Here is a 21,921-nt window from a genome sequence, read left to right on the forward strand (position 1 = left end):
TTGTAATAATTTTTTTTTTGAAGTTGAACATAATGATGTGAAATTCTTTAAAGTATAGGTAATAAACTAGAGAAGAATCCTGCGTTGCGGGGTTGGATACGCAATTGAGTTGATCTAGATATTACATTTCATCCAAAAAAAATCATTCATCACCCTTTCACCCTTGTATCTTTTGGGAGCTCTTAGTGATGAGATTAATGGACCTAGTGAGCATCATATTTTTAATACCTAAGCCAAGGGAATCAATATCAACAAAAAGTATAATGGGATGATCATACTGGTAGATTATTTGTATCAAATGAAGTCAACAACTGTTAAATTTGAACAATTACAATAAAGAAAGTAGAGAATTTTAGTAGTTGAGAAAATGATATCAAGCGATAACCGTAACTGTACTTCCGATAAATGCAATACCAAAATGTTATTTTTAATAGGCTTTAAAAAAGACATTTTTGTAACCAAATCAGGCTCCTCAGCAAGTGTAGCTAGACCATCTATGGCACTGTATAATGCAATTGTAAGTTGTAACAATCTCAATGACATGGAAGGGTATTTTGGGATTTTAACTTTACAGAAATAGGAGGTATCTGAATGGAGCAGCCTACAAAAAAGAAAAACATCAGGTAACTTCAAACATATAGGAAGCAGCCACAAAAAACATAAACTGCACAAAACAGTAAAGTAAATTACAAATCAGAACTTAAATTTTTTGAATACTTTGATTGAAAAAGAGTAATTCCACCTGTGATGTGAAAGGTTACCAGCAGTCGGTATCTATATTGGTTAACATGTAACCAAATCATATGTACTAAGCACCAACAAAAGATTTTCCATGGTGCTAGCCTAAAGTTATCAACTTGACCTTCTCCCAAAAATACATGCGGATATCCATTTGGGTCTAATCTAAGTTTATAGAGACCTATAGAAGGATCATCAGGGCTCTTCGAAGTGGTTATAGACCACTCTCTTTCTTTTACCAAATCCCTTTCCTAGTTTCATTCATGTTAGCAACGTGTTATTATGATAGTCGAAGCGTTGCCGGATGCCATATGGAATTAGGATCGTTTGCGACAACATACTGTAGAAGCGGTGTTTGTAGGGTTAGGCGCAGTTCCAATTACGCCAATTAGTTAACAAATTTGGGTTCTGAAACTGGAAGTTTCAAAATCGATCCAATTCTAGCATTTTAGAACCTTATTATAAAACAGAAATCGTTCTTAATTGAACCGATTCGAAAGGTTTATGAATAATTGGAAGCAAGTCGGTGGAGCTTTGACGGTATTCGAGGAAGTGATTACCTGGTGCAAAGCAGAGAAGGAAGACGACGAAAGTGGAGACGATGTAATGTAATCGATGCCCCTTTTGTGTTTGGATGGAGGAGGGAACAGGGGGTAGAAGAAGATCCAAGGAGGGCTTATAGCAAATGCACGACGCACGGTGGAGGACTGATTTTCTTGGATGTGGATGACTTTAGAGAGAGATGGAGGGTTTGGAGAGGTGGTGGGGATATAGCGGCGAAAGAAGTGGAATGATCGGAAACCAAATCAATGATGAAAAAATGGTCCTTCATCTGACATAGATATAGGAGAATGGGGAAAATGAGTGTAAGGATCACTCGGTGGAGCGGTGGGGGTTACACCAAGAAGGATTAAAAAGGATTAATGGAGGATGATGACGGTGGGGGACACGTACCAATCTCAAACTTAGCGGTGGAGAGGCTACTGATCTCATTTTTATTGGTTACATAGGGGGATGTGGAATCAACAGATCTTTACTACCCAAATAAAAAAATTTAAAGAAAAACATTAAAAAGAAAAATCTCACCAATCATATAGAAGAACTGTTCATCATGTACTTCTAAATTAGTATATATATATATATATATATATATATATATATATATATATATATATATATATATATATATATATATATATATATATATATATATAAATGTGACAAAAAAAACAATAACAACATCCATAAAATCTTCATACCTTTTTATTCAATAATTAAATATATATTTTAAACCACATTGATGTGATGAACTTAATTAATTTCATTGAAGTTCTATATATTCTAATATTTCAACTTTTCAACCTCCAATTAAATCTTATTTAGAATTAAACCACGAAACTTAAAGCGGTTTTTTCATTCCTAGTACTTAATTGATACTTATGAAAATTAATTAAACATAATTAATATATTTCTATTGTGTTTAATAAATTTAATTAAAAATGTAATCATCTAATGTCTAGATCAAATATTATACCAAAAGCCTTCAACCCAATTATTAAAAACTCATTTATGTGCATCTATTATTTTATGTGTATTTATTTATATGAGAGTGTATGTTATTTTTGCTCTACAAACATATTAATCAAATAAATAAAAATAAGTTATATATTTAAGACAACAATTTCATAACTACCTAATAAATTTTTCATATTTATATGTATTAAATTACAAGAAGTTGTTTGAAGATGCAATATATACAAATTTAAGACCCTACCATTCTAGAAATAATAGTTTTCGTATGTTTACAATTAGCAGTCAATAACTTTTAGCCCCAATATACAATTTATAAAATTAAACATATTTATTTGTATTTTATTACAGTAGCACAATCATCAAAATATAGATTCTTCCAAAACCATTTTATAATAAAAAAAATTTGGAAATTGAACACTATGATAGGAAGACTACTTAGAATTAAAAGAATTACGCCATTAAAATATGTAACACCCCATATTTTCCTTACTGTATAAAAACCATTCACGTAAATAAATGTTTTTGATAGAAGACTACTTAGGGTAAATAGTCTTGATGAAAGTCGTAGTAATCGCAAAACCAAGAGCGTGCGTATAGAATACATCAAAATCTGACTTCATAAGAGAAAGTTATGATTTTTAGAAGTTGCAGTGTAGCAATGCGCGACACAGAAACTTAACCTAGGATCAGTCGGTTGTTGAGAAAAAACATCTAACCGAGAGTTGAAGATATCGTCAATATAATTTTATAGATATAAACACAGTCAATAACATAATTCATATGAGAGAGTTATGATTTTTATGCGAGCTTTAAGAATCTACGTCTGTTAAATATATATAACTTTAAAAATAAAGTGAGAATTAGCCGTTGAGGTCTAAATGAAAGTTGTAGATCTCATCAGTAGCTACGCATTCACAATATTTTTCCGCATAATGTAATTACACTCTAAAATGTAAGAAAATATAAAAAGTTATGGAAAGAAGAAAACAAACTTATTTGAAACTTCTTCATTCTCATGCACTCTAGATAACGAAAACGAAAAAAGAAGATAAAGCAAAGTAATAAGAGAAGAAAAGCAAATGTGTCTTATATAGGAAAAACTAGTTGTAAGACCCGTGTATTACACGGGTTTATTAAAAAAATTAAATATAAATATAAAAAAAATTTAGAAAAAAGTTTGAATTTAGAAGGAAGTAGAAAAAATATTGAGTTATTAAAACTAAAGTGTTCTTTTATTTTATTTTTTAAAATATAAACTAATAATTTAAACAAATATAAAATTAAAATAATGGGATTCAATTTAGAAATTTAGAAACTTAGAAATTAAAAAGGAAAGTTGGATTAATAAAATTGATATACATTTTTGTTATATTAATTACAATTATTACATTTAATATTATGTGAAATTTTATAAAATAAAATAAAAAAGTCATAAAACGACATTTGCAAAAAAAAAAATTAAAAATACCACAAAATGACATGCCAAATTGAATGAGAGATTGACATGTGACAAAAATTATTTTTATTTAGTTGAGTAGATATTTCAACTAAATAAGTATTTAAGTAGCATAAGGTGAAGAGTGTATGAGTTTGAAATAAATATGGTTTAAGAAATTGACATATCTTTGAAACATACTAATTTGAATGACATCATTTATAATATATATATATATATATATATATATATATATATATATATATATATATATACACACACACACATAGAGAGAGAGAGAGCTAGGTTTAAATGTGGATTGACATCTATTGTGCGGACGTATGGACAATCCTATTATGTGAGAATGACAAAGAAAATATGTTGTTTGGTAATGTGAATACGTTTAATCTTACATTACTATTGTCATTATCACGCATTCACACTAATTAAATCGTCTATAAGGTTATTATATATACTTTTTAATATTATTTTCATTCTGTGAGAATTTTTATTGAGTCGTATTCTGTAAGAAAGAAAATGAGTAAAAAACGATGTGTGAGAACAAAAATGAATAAGAATTAATGAGAATGCATGAAAATGACGATAGTTGTGTAAGGTTGAACGTATTCACATAAGCAAACAACCTATTCTCCTAGGAATTCTCATAGAATAGCATTGTCCACACATCCGCACAATAGTTGTCCATCCACATTATAACCAAGCCCTATACACACACACACAGAGTTATGATCTTTTGAGAGCTCAAACATCATGAAAACCAGATAACAAACATAAAAACATACAAAAAAAACTTAGATATATATAATTTTTTTCTGTCTATGGAACATAAAAATCGCATATATTTATATAAATTCATAGAAAAAACTTAAAAAAATTGAATATTTTTAAATTTAGTTATTTTCTAATTGTTTTCAACGAGTATATATATATATATATATATATATATATATATATATATATATATATATATATATATATATATATATATATATATATATATATATATGTGTGGTTAAGTTCAAATGAGAACACTATTTAATGTGAGAACGTGAAAAACATTATTTTATGTTACTATTCTACTATGAAATTTATATATACAACGGTATGACATTATTTATCAATAAATATACGAACAATCACACATTAATATACATCTTAAAATTTTGTATGTACAACTTTATGACATTATTCATCTCCGAATATATGAACAATCACATATTTGACATTCACATTAGAATTTACTAAATTACTACATATATATATATATATATATATATATATATATATATATATATATATATATATATATATATATATAAGTTGGTTTTGTTGAGATTCCGAAAAAATAGAGATCATGAGATTCAACATTGGTTATATATTTCTCACATGTCGCTCTAATGCTGCAACATACCGATGTTGTGGGAAAGTTATAATCATAAATGATTATCCAGTGCCATCCTGTTTTCTTTTTCTCCTACCACCACAAACGCCTCTGCGACCACCATCACCACCCGAGCAAAATGATGAAAATAATCTCTTTTGACAAATAATTTTCTTATGGGGAAAACAGTTTCCGCTTTTAAATAAAATGATTATGTTTAGACTTTAAATTTATATTGTATATTTATACATTAATTGTATATTAATTAATACCGATATCTTTTTTGTAAACAACACGAAATTAGTACCCGTGTCCGGTTTAAGAAATTTAAATTAATTTATATATACATGAATATTTTAAACTTATCATTTTGCTCCAAATTAAGTTTATTAATAAAATCTCTTAATTCAAATCTTTAAATTTTGGCAAGTATTAATGATATTTATGCAAAATTGATTTGTATAAAAACCTTTGTAAGTTATACCTCTTAAAATTCAAAAAGTGACTAATATGCTTTATTATATATATATATATATATATATATATATATATATATATATATATATATATATATATATATACACACACACTACATTATAAAGTAAATCTTATTATTTCTAAAAATAGATTCAATATAATAAGAATTTTTTTTTAAGACATTCAAGTCATTAAGCTAATAGTACAAGTAACCATTAATAAAATAATAATATTTTTAAGTTGTACAAATATATAAGCTTAAAGTACAATTATCTCTTATTAAAATAATAATTAAAAGTTAAACTAACTATATTTTGAAATCTTATCCATGAAAATTTAAAGACAACCAATAAAATGTCAAAACCACTCATTCAAATACAGTTTTCAAAACAATTTTCCCGTTTATTTTAGAGTAAATTATAGAAATGACCCTTGAGCTTTGGTCTGATTAAAGTTTTGGTCCATAAGTTAAAAAGTTAATAGGTTGTATCCTTGTGGTTTATATATATAGCAGTTTTGGTCCTTTGGGATAAAAAGACTAACTTAATCTTTCTTTTTTTTCATTTTCTTTTAACAATTTATTATTATTATTATTATTATTATTATTATTACTATTATTATTATTATTATTATTATTATTGTTATTATTATTATTATTGTTTAAGATTAAAAGCAAGAATATATTGGTTGTTTTATACTTTATTTTTATTTAGTTTCTTATTTAAAAGCGTCTTGTATAAAAATTATATTAACCAAAAAATAATATAAGTGATAATAACAATTATTTTTATTATTTGGTACACTGACCGACTTGTATAAAAATTATTTTTATTTAGTTTCTTATTTGGTACAGTGATCGACTTGTAAATTATTTTCTGCAAAACCCTCTGAATACCGACACAACAAAGAAATATTATATATATATATATATATATATATATATATATATATATATATATATATATATATATATATATATATATATATATATATAAAGTGAAGTAATAAGGGTTGAAAGTAATTTTTCAAAATAGAAAATGATATAAATTGAAAATATGTTTTAATTGAAATGGATAAAGATGTAAAAGTTATTTAATATTTTGATAAAATATTGTTTACATCGGTAAATAAAAATAAAAATGTAACAATTTATGCTAATATGTAATTATTACCTCAAATCATATCAATCAGGGTTATTTAACCCATGTAAAGATGGTATTGACTTTTTAAAGTGGTTTTTATCTTTAAAATCGGATGTGTTTAACAACACCCTCTTATCCACCTTTGACGTAGCTCATCTCACATTATCATCCTATTGACCTGGCTTATTAATTCTCCACGTATCTTGGCAAATCCCTTTTTTTAGTTAACGTGAGCAATTCCCAGTTCATTTGAAGTGGGAGACTCCTTCAGAAACCAAAAGTCTCGAACTAACAATTTTTCTTTCTCTACAAGAAAAATGAAGGCGACTTGCATCCTTTACTCATTAACGCCACCATGCCAAACTGCCACTGCTCTTCCTCTCAGCCACCATTCTCAAATTAACCCTTGACCCACCATCATCTCTGTTCCATGTACAATATTAACAATTCTTCTTTGCTCCATGATCGATAGTGGTGACTTCTCACCACCATCAAAGGTCACCACCACCAGCGCACACCTTCGACGGTGGTCACCACCAACGCACCACCCACCAAACCGGCCAAAGTTTCGGAACAACTTAAGATGTTATAGTTATATGGAGTTTGTCTTATGAGTGATTAATTAAAACTTGCAAGGAAGTAACATATAAATGGATTTATCACTGTTTGAAGATTGTAAGAACTAAAGAATTATCAATATGTTGTAATTTGGTTAACACGTAATGGTTTGATCTTATAGCTGCTATGAAACTATTCAATGAAATAAATTAATCATTGCTAGAAAAATATTTGTCACCGCTGCTTTGTGCGGGTAAACGACTATAGGTAATCTTTGATAATTTCTAAATCAATCCAAAAGCAAACCAAACACATAGAACAAATGCAAAACCGATTAATATATAAAAACACACATACAACAAATACAAAATCGATAAATATATTAATCGAAAAGTAAAGTGACCACTAATTTTTTTTTTGTTCGCCACATGTTTTTTCTAGAAAGACAAAAGAGATTATTGTTAGAACAATTGTAGAAAGAATCTACTCAAAAGCTACAAAATCAACAAAGAGATAGAATAGCAAGTTAAAACCAACCTACACAATTAATATTCAACATATTTTATTAAAAATATTCACCAGATGTTTTTTGGAAATGTGAAATGTCTCCGAAAAAAAAAAAACTATTCACCGATGACACTTTTCCTGGTATCATACCAGATGAAAATGTAGTTGTATATTATTTGTTTTTTGTATAACGAATCCAATGTAAGAAAATACATACCGAACAAACACAAAGACAATCAATAGACTTAGAACACATGTCCAATAAAACGCGAAAGTTCAAAAATTTCCATATTCGATTGACCAATGTGGTAACTGTTTTTTTGGAATATGTTTTCTAAGAACAAACTAATCTTTTGCCGCCGCTTTGCGCAGGCCAATTGCTAGTACATATATATATATATATATATATATATATATATATATATATATATATATATATATATATATATATATATATATATATATATATACATATATATATATATATATATATATATATATATATATATATATATATATATAAAAAGAGAGATAGAGAGTGTGTGTGTGTGTGAGAGAGAGAGAGAGAGAGATAGAGAGAGAGAGCTAGGTTCAAATGTGGATTGATATCTATTGTGCGAACATGTGGACAGTCCTATTATGTGAGAATGACATAGAAAATATGTTGTTTGGTAATGTGAATACGTTTAATCTTACATAACTATTGTCATTATTACACATTAAAACTAATTAAATCTTCTATAAGGTTATTATAAACTTGTTATTATTATTCTCATTCTGTCAGAATATTTATTTAGTCGTATTCTGTAAGAATGAAAACGAGTAAAAAACGATGTGTGAGAACAAAAATGAATAAGAATTAATGAGAACTAGGTGGGGAACCTCCGCGTTGCAGGGGTCGGATGCGATAATTTTTTCCGTTGTTTGTTCTTTGTAAATGTTATTTAATGAACTATTTGTTTATAGTTTGAGTATTGACCAAATCCATTATGAAAACCTCGCGATTATGTTGTTTGTTCTTTGTAAATCTTATTAAACAATGTTGCTTCCTAAACTTGCCGATGAAGCCTGAGATTAGAGCCGACATCTACGACGGGTTTATGTGTGGACTCCGATCGAAGAAGAACCCAACAAAACCTTGCTAAATAAAAGTCAAAAGGGGCATGGATTATAGTCCACAACAAAAAAGAGTTAATGATTTATGAGGGATAGACTGAGACTTGTAAAAAATAGTGTTCAAATAAATTACTCACGATTAACATAAAGAAAAATACAATATAACTGTATGTATGTATGTAGATGTTGCATATCAAGTTGTTTAGCATTTTTAGTTATTAAAAAGAACTAAAGTATAAACTCAATAGAAACATTGAAAAAAAATTGTTACAATTAATACCGCAACTTAATATATCATTAAAGCATGTAGAAAGCCATCTATGGACAGAAGAAGCATTCCATTGATGTATGGGTCTTATTATATGAAATCTGAACCACTCCAAAAATGCTTCTCATCTAGTTGTGCTCCATATGACATCTGACTCAATTGGGGCAGTAGTTAGAGTGGAAAACTGAGTTTGAAAGTGCTCCAACTCTACTCATAATGCAACTGAATATGGAACACAGGTTAGGATACATTCATAATAATCCATCAGAAGTGCTTCTTATAATGACGATCTTATCATTCAATGGCCTAGTTTAGAAAATTTTCTTTTTCTACAATCGGATTCATCAAATCACATGCTCAATAATAGACCCAAATGTTCTTTATTTGGTAAAAGAAAAATTAATAATTAGAAAGGATAGTTTAGTCTTTTTACATAGACCAAGTGATATTTGGTGTAAATTTTAAAAAGCACAGGATATAACCTATTAATTTTTTTGCCCATGACCAACACTATGAATTTGATCAAACCATATGGACGATTTTTTAATTTACTCTTTGATGTATCAAATGGTATGAAAACTGATATTTTTGCGTAAATTAGTAAAAGCTGTAAAAAAATGTAATTTTTTTCGGAGTTAGCCATAACAGATACAAATACAATGATCTATATTGGACATGCATGTTAACATATCACATCTTTCACTATTTTCTGCTTTGTCAACTATAAAATGATATCTCATCGTATGTTGGAAAGCTCACAAGATATCATAAAATTTTCACCAATAAGTAAAATAAAAGAATCTTTCAATAAATTGATTTGAATGATGTGTCAATTAAGTTGGTGAAAAGATATCTAAAAGCAGCGGATGGTAAGCTCACTTAATGAGACCAAAACTAAAAGTGTGCAAATAGCAAATTAAAAAAAAACAATGAAATTGAACATTCTTATTATCTTTATTGTAGATAGAAAAAGCTAAAACTGAACCAGAAAAATTACCTTTAAAGTTTTACAAATCTTTAAAAGTGATATATATCATTTAATCAATCAAACACTACAACAAAATAAATGAGGGTATTTTAGGAAATTACATGTGGTTCCCAACTGTGATCAATTTATGACACCACAATGAGCATGACTTTCAAAAAAACTTCCCTAAACCATACTATAGAGGAATTAATGGAGAGAGAAAGAAAAACAACCCCTTTAATATAAAATCAACAATTGAATATAAAAGTTACTTACTGGTTTAGGGTTCAGATTCCGCCTCCGAATCCGGAAAATAATCATGTAGGTAAATACATGGGCATATTTGTCTTTTGACTTTTCCGAGATGCTAAAACGGTTGGGCCGAGAGTGAAATTGGGTCATGGATAGATTGGGGAATGCTGATCATTGTGGTACGCCTCCATTTTGAGAGTAGTTCTCTATGTTCATCATCAAAAACACACTGCTCTTTCACAAATAAAAAAGAAAACATCACATACATCAGGTATATACTCTCATTTACAAACAATTTATGGTTACCTAAGCAAAAGGAATGCACTTGCTCCGAGGTACATGGGCACTTCTTATTCCCTTTCTAGGTACAGCTGCAACACCATCAAACTTGAAAACAAATAAAAAACACCACTAGAGTTCATAATATAAAATTTAAAATCATTAACCACGACACTTTTTTACACCTGGCCTTTGACCGAGCATCTACATGTTGATGTGTTAGGTCTTGTGTGCTCTTTTTAACTTGAAACACTCAATAACAAAAAATACATCATAAAATGGACCCAAAAATAAACTGAAATGAATTAAAAAAAATTGCAACGAAATTTAATCCAACAAATAAAAAAAAAAATAAAATTGGAAGGCAATATAGAATAACAATAATGTAGAAATCTTGTTTAAGAATATGAAAATGTAGCACATATTCAAGTAAAGAAGGTGTTTTTATGAATAACGGATCATTTATCCAATGAGGTCTCCTCAACAATCAAACTGATCAAATAAAATGAACAAAATTATTAACATTCACGATCACAGACATGATGAATTGTAGTAAGAAAGCAGTACCCACACGAAATCCAAAAGAAGAGTAGTGGAACCTAAATGATAAAATGTTTGTTGAACCTAAAACACAATCTTGGGATACAACACCATTTGAAGCAAGATACTTAAAAAGGTATGTAATTGGTACAGTTCTACATATCTCTTCAATGAAACCAGCTTATTCTTTCTTTCCTTCACCACAGTCGATTTCATAGTCTTCTTCCCAACTGTCTCCCAGTAATCATTGTTTTCCTCTTCGGTCTGGATTAATCCACTTAAACTGTTAGATATTATGTTGTTAAAAATGTTGATTGATTATTAAGAACAACTAAACTACCTTATGATGAGATTGCCTTTTATTAAAATCATTCGAAGCCTGCAATGCAAACATTTCTAGCATTATGTTACAACTACTGAAATCTGAATCGAGTGGGTACTTTTTTTGTTTTCCTATATGTGATTTCAATAACTTGAACGCATATGAACATGAAACTTCAATCAAAATGATTTAACAATTTCATCAACAATTGAACTTGTTGACTTTATGTATGTCGAATCAGCAGAAAACAGATCAATCCATAATCATCAACTTAACTTAACATTACCTGTTGAGGTCTCCTTGAAATATTCGATCTACCAGATCCCCATTGTTCATTCTTTTCTTCCTACAAAACCCAAACACAAAATTGTGATTCACTTTGCGAACCTAAACCATAAAAGCTCAATTTCACACTAACCTCATTTGTATGGGTATATAAACAATCAAACCTAGTATCAGGAAATGAAATTAAAATATATGTAAAAAACATAAGGAGCGATTGGAACCCTAACCCATCCACCGAGGAATGTGCCTTCAATGATGTATGTCACATGGATAGGTGACTGGTCGGTGGTGGTAATTGCATTGGACGCAGGTGATGGCGGTATTATTAATTCCATGTAATTGAGCCAAAGAGAAGTAAGAAAAAAAGTCATATTCTCAACAGGAATCTGATATCAAGCATAAAAACAAAGAGAGCAGTATGTACAACATAACTGTAGTGATGGTAATAGGAAGCAATGTCATCTGTAAGCGCTACTTCGAAAAGAAAACCAAAAAAAAGTTAGCAGGATACCCATTCATCAATCACGTGTTAAATAATCTGAAAAGAAATCACATAAATGGAACCCTAAATAAAAATTCTAAATATATACCCACTGTCGCTCATATTCGCTTCGTGTTCTCATGGCTTCCTCTAATCTTGATAATCTCTTCAAAAAAAAACCATGAATCGTTTTCTACTGTGGAAATCTTCACCTGAAATTGAAAATCATACAGGTAAAAAAATTGATTAAAGGGATTTCAAACATGAAAATACGTCTCATTTGATGCAAACAGACTCAACTACGCTAACATTACCAGCCGACCACCTCCAAACTCAGTGAAGAAGGCAAAATCAAAAACTTGGTTTTGGTTATTCTAACCAAGTGAAAATGAGAGAAAAAGGGATACATTGACAATTTCACCACCGCCATATTTGAGAAGCCAGTCGAGATGGCACAGACACTGGCACACTGGTGGTGATACACCGAAAGAAGAACCCCGACGCCTAGTCTCTCTCAGCCAGGAGACAGCTCTGTCGTCAGAACAAAAATTGGAACCCGCTCGATGGTGAGAACCTAAATCGGAACCCGCTCGTCCGTTGTGATGAGGCCAACACCTACGTTGTACATGGCAGGTCTGCTGGCGGTGGTGTTTGTGACAGGCCGGATGTGGAAGCTTGAAGCCGAGAAGAAAAAAGAGAGAAGAAGAGGGTACATCGTGTCTTCTCTTTAGGTGATTGAGGGCTCACCGGTAATGGCATGAGTGATTGAAGGTTTGTGGAAGAAAACCACTTCGACCACGACTTTGCCAAGAGAGTGGTGGTGGAAGCCCACTTCTTCAAAGCGGAACCCCGCACCGGCAGCTAGATGAGAAATATCGCACATCTGACAAAATCAGTAGACAAAGATGAAAAAGGATATTAGATAAGGAGGCGGTGGAAGGATCCAGAAGGGATAAATCCAAACGATGATCAACACATGTGTCCACAAAGTAAACGAATATCGACATAAAACGACCCTGAAGATGATTTGAACACAAATACATAAACGGGGGGACCATTCTTGGCAAACAACAACGAACTTTACTATTCAAAATGATGATCATCTTTAATGTGTGTATATATATATATATATATATATATATATATATATATATATATATATATATATATATATATATATATGAATGCATGAAAATGGCGATAGTTGTGTAAGGTTGAACGTATTCACATTAGAAAGCAACCTATTCTCTTAGGAATTCTCAAAAAATAACATTGTCCACATGTCCGTACAATTGTTGTTCATCCACATTATAAACAAAGCCCTATATATATATATATATATATATATATATATATATATATATATATATAGAGAGAGAGAGAGAGAGAGAGAGAGAGAGTTATGATCTCTTGAGAGCTCAAACATCATGAAAACCCAATAACTAACATAAAAACATACAAAAAAACATAGATAATATACTTTTTTTTTCTGTCTATGGAACATAAAAATCGCATATATTTATATAAATTCATAGAAAAAAAATTAAAAAAATTGATTATTTTTAAAATTTTTAAAATGTTTTTAATTGTAGTTATTTTCTAATTTTTTTCAACGTGTTTATATATATATATATATATATATATATATATATATATATATATATATATATATATATATATATATAACTTGGTTCTGTTGAGATTCCAAAAAAAATAGAGATCATGAGATTCAACATAGGTTACATTTTTCTCACTTGTCACTCTAATTTTGTAGCATACCGACGTTGTAGGAAAGTTATAATCATAAATAATTATCCAGTGCCATTCTGTTTTCTTTTTCTCCTACCATCACAAATGCCTTTGCCACCACCATCATCACACGTGCAAATCGGCGAGAATAATATCTCTTTTGGCGAATAATTTTTTTACGGGTAAATATTTATTAGATTTTATTTTACTTATTATGTAAAAGCAGTTTCCACTTTTAAATAAAATGATTATGTTTAGACTTTATATTTATATTGTATATTTATGCATTTAATGTAGATTAATTAATACTGATATCTTTTTTGTAAACAACACGAAATTAATACTCGTGTCCGGTTTATGAAATTTAAATTAATTTATATATATACATGAATATTTTAAACTTATCATTTTGGTCCAAATTTAGTTTATTAATAAAATTTCTTAATTCAAATCTTTAAATTTTGGCAAGTATTAATGATATTTATACAAAATTGATTTGTACAAAAAAACTTTATAAGTTATAATTTTTAAAATTCAAAAAGTGACTAATATGCTTTATAATATAGTATAAATATATATATTTATATCATATAATACATGTTCCTGATTGTCATGTATTATCTTTCTAGTAATAAGAAGCTAAGAATGAACATGATATTTACCATTTTTTATAAATATTGAACGTTTTATATTTAAGAACAATAAATATAAAAAAACCACGCTTCTACAACAAAATGATCACATTTTTTTTATCATATCACAAGGAACATTACAAAATGTTTTTAATGAAGTTACTCATGGTTGCTCCTCAATCTTGACACAACAATCTTTACATAATTCATCTTTCACTGTCAAAGTCAAATGATTTATTTTTGCATAATCCAGTCGATGAATTGGGAGACAAGTAAGCAAATGTATAATAGAAGCATGTAAGTGGAGATGGTGCTCTTATACTTGATACACTTTAACTTATTTAACCTACAACTATAAATGCAAAGATTTTTACTTAACTAAGCAAATGCAGCTGTCAATGTATCTAAGTTTTACACTACTCGAGTTATGTTATTAATAAAAACTAGAAATATCAGGGAATTACTTATGATCGCGATATTCGATAGGATGCACATACAAAATTCATCTATCAATTAATATAATTATATACGCGAGTATACCCATATCAAACCAACTATAATTTAGAGAAAATATAATATATAATGTTTGAGCTTAGGTTCCTAATTACAAATTAGGACTAAACAAAGGTTGAGTTTGGCGCGCCACAGCTAGCTAATAAGCTAGTTTATTTTTCGAGTTTTTTTTATGTTGTCGTGTTTGGTAAGCCAAAAAGTAGCTTATAAGTTATCTTTTTGAAAAGCTACTTAGACTAGCATTTTAGAGGTTTTTTTTTTTAAAATTTTCCAAATACACCCCTTAATTAATTATAAAAACACATACTCCTACATGTCCTTTTATGTAATTTATATTTCAGCTAGCTTTTCAGCTAGTTTTACCAAACGTTATTTTTTATCAGCTAGCTTTTTATTTAACAGCTAACTTTCAGCTAGTATACCAAACATAGCCAAAGTTGTTAAAATCATGATTCTAGTTGTAAGATTCTACGATTCAAGGATCTCACCTAAGTAAATCGATCACGATCTTCTTATGATCGTTTTTCGACAAGATCATTGAATGATCATAGGTCCAGATTATAAGATTGTAGGATTGTTACTACTTTTTTAAAAAATGTTATAATATTTTTTTGGACCGGCTAAGTATATTACCCCTTTTGAATTTTCTTATCGTGAAATAATGTATTGGATATGTATTGTTTATGTTTTAAACTATTTATTGTTAATTAATTGATTAGCAGAAAGATGAAAATATATTTTTTATGATTTAAAATGTTTTTGATACGATCTTACTATCATAATCTTGCAAAACGGAAAACGATATATATATATATATATATATATATATATATATATATATATATATATATATATATATGGATGGATAACCATTGTGCGGACCTGTGGACAATGCTATTCTATGAGAATTACTAAGAGAAAAGGTTGTTTAGTAATGTAGATGCGTTTAACCTTACATAACTATTGTCATTTTCATGCATTCTCACTAATTCTTATTCATTTTTGCTCTCACATATCATTTTTCACTCATTTTCATTCTTACATAATACGACTCAATAAACATTCTGACAACATTATGACATAATGAGAATAATAAAAAAAAAAGACTATAATAACCTTATAGACAATTTAACTAGTTAGAATGTATGATGACGAAAATAGTAATGTAAGATCGAATGTATTCACATTACCAAACAACATATTTTCTTTGTCATTGTCACAGAATAACATTGTCCACATATCCGCACAATAGATGTCCATCCACATTTGAACCTAGCTCTGTCTCTGTCTCTCTCTCTCTCTCTCTCTCTCTCTCTCTCTCTCTCCCTCCCTCTCTCTCTCTCTCTATATATATATATATATATATATATATATATATATATATATATATATATATATATATATATATATATATATAAGATCCTGACCTTGACAATCTTGCGGCTAAACATCTATTTATATAAACACATAAATTGATAACCTTAACACAAAAATAAAGATAAATTAATGTAACAATATATTCTAACACTTATCCCTTCAAACTCAAAATGATATATGAGAAGCCAACTTGATTCTGTGTAGTGTTATCCAATGCCGAAAGACAAGACTATCAGTGAAGATGGTGGAGAAGAAGGTCATGAAGACAATTTTTGTAGTTGGAATTATGGAATGAAATAGCTTGTTAGAGATTTTTTTAACAAAGACAGTTATACTAAAAGCGAAAGCAAGCTAGGCACCATCAAAAAGAAAACAATACAAATTAATGCATAATTTGATAATGCATCCAAGCATAACAATTATTTCTAGCCTTAGTGTTTCTAAAATAGATTAATCTGCAATGTTATCAAAAATATCACATGCAACAATCGAGCACCAAGCTTATCTAACCACTGAGTAATAGCAAGCTCACTATCAAACACGGGAACATCGATATCCATCCAAGAATCAACCCAAATCCAAACCTCCTGTGTTATAGAGCACTTGTTAAACAAATGTGTAACATCCTCCACCTCATCATTGCAAACTTGATACATAGTAGAATCAAGATCTACAACTCTCCTGTCTAAATTACAACGAGTTGGAATACGATCAAGCATAATCCTCCAAATAAAGACATTGAACTTTATAGGAAGCGATCTACTCCACAAAGTGACAAACTCTACCCACCGGAAGATGAGTATCATCAACATGAAATTTAGTTAAACAGACTAAAAAGACCCTAGAAGGATCTAGATCATATCCCCATGTATCAGGCCTTGAAGTTAACCAAAGTAGTTGTAACAAAGAAAACAACTCTAAAGGTTGAGCAAACTCAGCACTTCCTCTAATAGGCATGCGCCAAGAAAAAAAAATCCAAGACTACAAACTCCAAAAATCCCTAAGGAGCCCCTCTCGATTTTCATAAGAGGAAACAATCTATGCAAACGACAGCTAAACTAGATATCCCCATACTAGTTATCCGTCCAAAACATAGTCGCATACCTAGCCCTTACAAGTCCATACGTAGCTAAGAAAGGAATAAAACCACAATCATGAAAGTAAGTGATAGACCCAACAATGTTGGACCAAACACCACTACCACTCGAGCTACCCAAACCCAGACCAAAACCACCAATTCTCCCATGCAAAGATTTAATGAGAGTAACCCATAAAGAGTTGTTATCATTAAAAAATTGTCATCTCCACTTATACAAAAGTGCAAGATTAAACGCTCAAAATTCCCAACATCTAATCCACCCTTCTCTTTGGAGTTGAGAATCACATCCCATTTCACCCAACTCAACGTTATTTCCTATGGATCTGAACCTTAAAAAATCAAGCTTTAACCGACTCTAAAAGTCGAATCACGTTGAGTTGGGTGAAATGGGATGCGATTCTCCTTGGAGTTGAGAATCACATCCCATTTCACCCAACTCAATGTTATTTCCTATGGATCTGCTCCCAAAAAAATCAAGCTTTAACCGACTCTAAAAGCTGAATCATCCTTCTTGGTAGCTTAAACATAGACATATAGTAAATACCAAGGCCCCCAAGCATGAATTTAGCAAATTTACATGACTACCAATAGAAAGCATCTTGAGTTTTTACTTAGAAAAACGATTCTATAACTTGACAATGACTACTTGCCAACCTCTCACATGAGACATGTTGTCCCCCACCGAAAGCCCTAAGTATGTAAATGGAAAAATCTTTGCACTATCAAGGTTCTGAACATTCTGCTCCCACTTATCCAAAAACAAAGCATCATGCACATAAAAAGATAACACATTACCAACCCCTCAGACCCTATCGAGGGACCAAGAAACAACCCATGAGCAGTCACATCGTCCATAGAAACATGCAAGTCATCACAACAATAATGTAGCACCCGGTTCCTGGTACGTAAATGTTATTTGAGTATTTCCTTTCTTTTAGCCTTGGACTCGGCGAGTCATAGGTCCGACTCGCCGAGTGGATGCGGGACCCGGGACGCGTTTAAATTGTCGACTCGACGAGTCCATATCCTGGACTCGGCGAGTCACAGCTGTTGGATGAAACCCTAAGTTTCAGGGGTTTGCACCCTATTTAAGCAGCTTATCTGCCCCAGGCCAGCCCCCATTCTCTCCCCAGAGCTCCCCAACCCTCGTTTGTGCTTGTTCTTTGAAGATTGAAGTTTTGGTTGTGTACTTTTGAAGGCTTTGAAGGAAGGAAGGAAGTAGATCCAGAAGAAGGGAAGCCATCCAAGCATTATTTGTGTCCTTCCAGCAGTTCCTTTGAGGTATAACCCGTTTTCCCCTTGATTCTATGCTTAAAACTTCATTTGGATCCTTCTTGGTCAATTCCCCAAGTTTGTATGTGCATTATATGTCGTAATAAGGCGTTTGGCCTTTGGATCTATGCAAGATTGAGCTCCAGGAGCTCAGATCTGTTAGCTTTTTGGCCCCATGTGGCTTGTTAGCCCTAGATCTCCCCTTTTGAGACATTTTGAGCCCTAAAATCCATATTGGTGAATATCCACACGTAAAGTTGGAAACTTTACGTGTGATTCGTGTCCTAGAAGTCCAGATCTATGAATGGAATGGACTGGAATCGAGCAAATCGGTATATTTAAGGAGTGCATGGCAACGACTCGGCGAGTCGTTCATGTGACTCGGCGAGTCTGCTCGCGAGTCTTCGAGTTTGTCCCCCCTTTTTGTAGTGTCGAGTGAGCAGTGAGTCACAGGGTGTGACTCAGTGAGTCGGAAGCTTAACCCATCTACGGAGGTACTCGGCGAGTCGATGCCCCGACTCGGCGAGTTCAAGGCAATCTCCTTAGATCAAGAACAGACTCGACGAGTTGTTCATACAACTCGGCGAGTCCTAGCATGGGTGTTCTTCGGATGAAGATGGACTCGACGAGTTGTTCATACAACTCGGCGAGTAGGATGAAGGACTTGAATATTGGTCATGAAGGCGAACCCGTCGAGTTGTCGCCTAACTCGACGGGTAGGATCGGGATTCAGGGCAGTCGTTTGCGTAGGGACTCGGCGAGTCGGAAAGCCAACTCGGCGAGTCGATGTCAACTGAAAGTTGACTCTGACTTTGTCTGAGGGCAAGGTCAGGGGTAAAATGGTCATTTTACCCAAAGGTCAGTGAGCAGTGTTTGATTGAGTATATTGTGGGATTTGCAGCCGGAGGGTTTCCGGAGCAGCAGCAGCAGTAGTAGGTGATCAGTTCCCACACAGACCAGCAGCTATTTCGAGGTGAGTTTCCTTCCCAGTAGGAACGGGTCTAAGGCACCAAGGCCGACCCGTGTAGACGATATGCTAGTGCTAGAGTGTGGGCCGAGCCCGTATCTCTGTTGTAGTTAAGTACGGTATATGTGTTAATATGATAGAATTGCTTATACTTGTTGTCTGCGTGATACTTGTATGTTATGGGTTAGTGGTTGAGTGTGGGTAGGGCCCGTATCTCACCAAGGTCGGAGTGTGGGCTAGGCCCGTATCTCCCAGATAGCGAAGTGTGGGCAGGGCCCGTATCTTCATGAGTGTGGGCGAGGCCCGTATCTCCCGGCTAGCGAAGTGTGGGCAGGGCCCGTATCTTCCCGAGTGTGGGCAAGGCCCGTAACTCCTAGCTGAATAATGGTTGTTATTTGTTGCATGGTATGAGGTGTTATGGGGGAACTCACTAAGCTTTGTGCTTACAGTTTTCAGTTTTGGTTTCAGGTATCTCCTCAGCTAGGGTAAAGGAGCCGGCGCGGTAGCGGCACGTCACGCACACACTCTCCGATTTCCGCATTTACGAGCTTCACTGGGATTTGTACTCTGATATTTTAATTAAATGTATGACTTGGTTTTTAGACACGGTTCTGGTGTGGTATTTTGATCAGACAATGTTTTAGTCCTTTTATATCCTCTAAAAGTGATGTTTTTAAAACGAAATTTTTGGTCATGAAAATTGGGTTGTTACAAGTTGGTATCAGAGCCCTGGTTTGAGGGATTCGGACACACCTTCGAGGGTGTCTGAACTCAAATCGAGGGATTAAAAGATTTTCTAAAAGAAAATGTTTTTGAAAATTGAGAAAAGAATTTTGAGAAAGAACGAAGTGTGTGATGTGCGCGACCGGCCGAGCTCGAGTAAGTATTCCCCAAAGTACCCATACAAGTTTATGTTATGTTTATCAGCTTTCGTAGAACAGCATGCTAGAATAGGACTAAGGATCTAGGAGTGATACCTTATGTGCCTGCTATTTGTGTTTTAGTTGTATGAAAATTGCATGCTAGTTATCGGGTAGACAGTAAGTAGGATAGCCTGATTAGGTTATGCCTGGTAGTATGAGCTTAGCACTTTATGCTAGCTCAGTTCCTGAAGGTGATAGAGTTAGTTGAGATTGTTACCCCTTATCTGAATGCTGCTTGCTTCGTGCTTCGTGGGACTCTGAATAATGGGAGTTAGCCATTAGGCGAATGCATCACGCCACGTGTGACCAGGGTTGAATAATCTTAGAGTGCCGGATTTGATCCTACTGCGCAGCTCTTGTTTGAGTCCAACCGTTGTAGGGACGAGTCGGATACTCGAAGAATTATTTGGGCCTCGTCACATGTGATGGTATTCGGGTAATGGCTAACTGGCATTACAAGGAGGCCTGTAGCAGCTGAGGACTGGTTAGAGTGGAACTAGAGATTTCCCTAGGGCAAGCCTAGGATGAGTATAGCAGTGATCAGCAGTAGTGAAAGGGATCTGGTGGAGTCGAGGCAATCCTTGAAGAAGGTACGGATAGATGTGGAAGGTAGTATGGGCCCGTACTACTGAAAGCAGAGGATCTGTACCCGAACCAAGGATGGCCAAGATAAGACCAGGGAACTTGTAAGTAGATGTGAGCCCTCAGGGAGTATCAGTATCACTAATGATTGTTGTGATGTATTGTAGAATGGTGGTACTCCGATCGAGGCCGGTAGATGGCGGCTCAGGAGAGGGGTCAGGTTCGGGATCAGGTTCCGAGCCAATTGATGAGGGGCTACGCGAGTTCATCGCGTCAGAGATCACCAGGGGTATCCTTGAGTCGACTCCCATTATCTTTGGGTCGATCAAGGAAGGGATCATGGAGTTGATGGAGGATCGCCTTCGGGCATTCAGGAGCGATATGGCATCTAGCCAGTCAGGATCTCGCACGCTGTCCTTCAAGGACTTCAGGGGCAGCGGTGCGCCGGATTTCCATGGGGTGAAAGACCCCATTGTTGCTAGGCGATGGATTGCAGACATCGAGT

General features: G+C 32.5%; 1 protein-coding gene and 1 long non-coding RNA gene across 13 annotated transcripts; both read right to left on the reverse strand.

The window, feature by feature from the left end:
• Window positions 1-261: 261 nt before the first annotated feature.
• Window positions 262-1,810, reverse strand: LOC122194960 (uncharacterized). The gene is made up of 2 exons (XR_006184812.2): window positions 1,299-1,810; window positions 262-601 (listed from the first exon to the last, which is right to left on the reverse strand). It is a non-coding gene; the product is annotated as an uncharacterized LOC122194960 (long non-coding RNA).
• Window positions 1,811-11,167: 9,357 nt separating this feature from the next.
• Window positions 11,168-13,255, reverse strand: LOC111884667 (uncharacterized). 12 transcript variants are annotated; one of them, XM_042896635.2, is made up of 6 exons: window positions 13,050-13,255; window positions 12,412-12,514; window positions 12,049-12,292; window positions 11,823-11,882; window positions 11,555-11,593; window positions 11,168-11,478 (listed from the first exon to the last, which is right to left on the reverse strand). In XM_042896635.2, exons 3-6 carry the CDS (start codon window positions 12,190-12,192, stop codon window positions 11,299-11,301), a joined length of 423 nt encoding a protein of 140 aa, XP_042752569.1. In that variant the 5' UTR covers window positions 12,193-12,292; window positions 12,412-12,514; window positions 13,050-13,255; the 3' UTR covers window positions 11,168-11,298. The 12 variants fall into 12 exon arrangements, with proteins under 12 accessions (XP_042752569.1, XP_042752568.1, XP_042752566.1 ...); XM_042896634.2 differs by having other exon boundaries at window positions 12,049-12,295; XM_042896632.2 differs by having other exon boundaries at window positions 12,416-12,514; window positions 12,710-13,255.
• Between the last annotated feature and the right edge of the window lie 8,666 nt (window positions 13,256-21,921).

The sequence above is a fragment of the Lactuca sativa genome, chromosome 7 (assembly GCF_002870075.4).
Source record: "Lactuca sativa cultivar Salinas chromosome 7, Lsat_Salinas_v11, whole genome shotgun sequence".
NCBI classification, from domain to species: Eukaryota; Viridiplantae; Streptophyta; class Magnoliopsida; order Asterales; family Asteraceae; genus Lactuca; species Lactuca sativa.

Excerpts from the sequence above, each read along its gene's own strand:
- LOC111884667 (XM_042896635.2), bottom strand. The coding sequence starts at position 12,192 with ATGACTTTTTTTCTTACTTCTCTTTGGCTCAATTACATGGAATTAATA. Across the intron at positions 11,594-11,822 it reads TTTCAAGGAGACCTCAACAG|GCTTCGAATGATTTTAATAA; the intron begins GTAATGTTAAGT and ends TTTGCATTGCAG. Across the intron at positions 11,479-11,554 it reads AAAGGCAATCTCATCATAAG|ACCGAAGAGGAAAACAATGA; the intron begins GTAGTTTAGTTG and ends GGATTAATCCAG.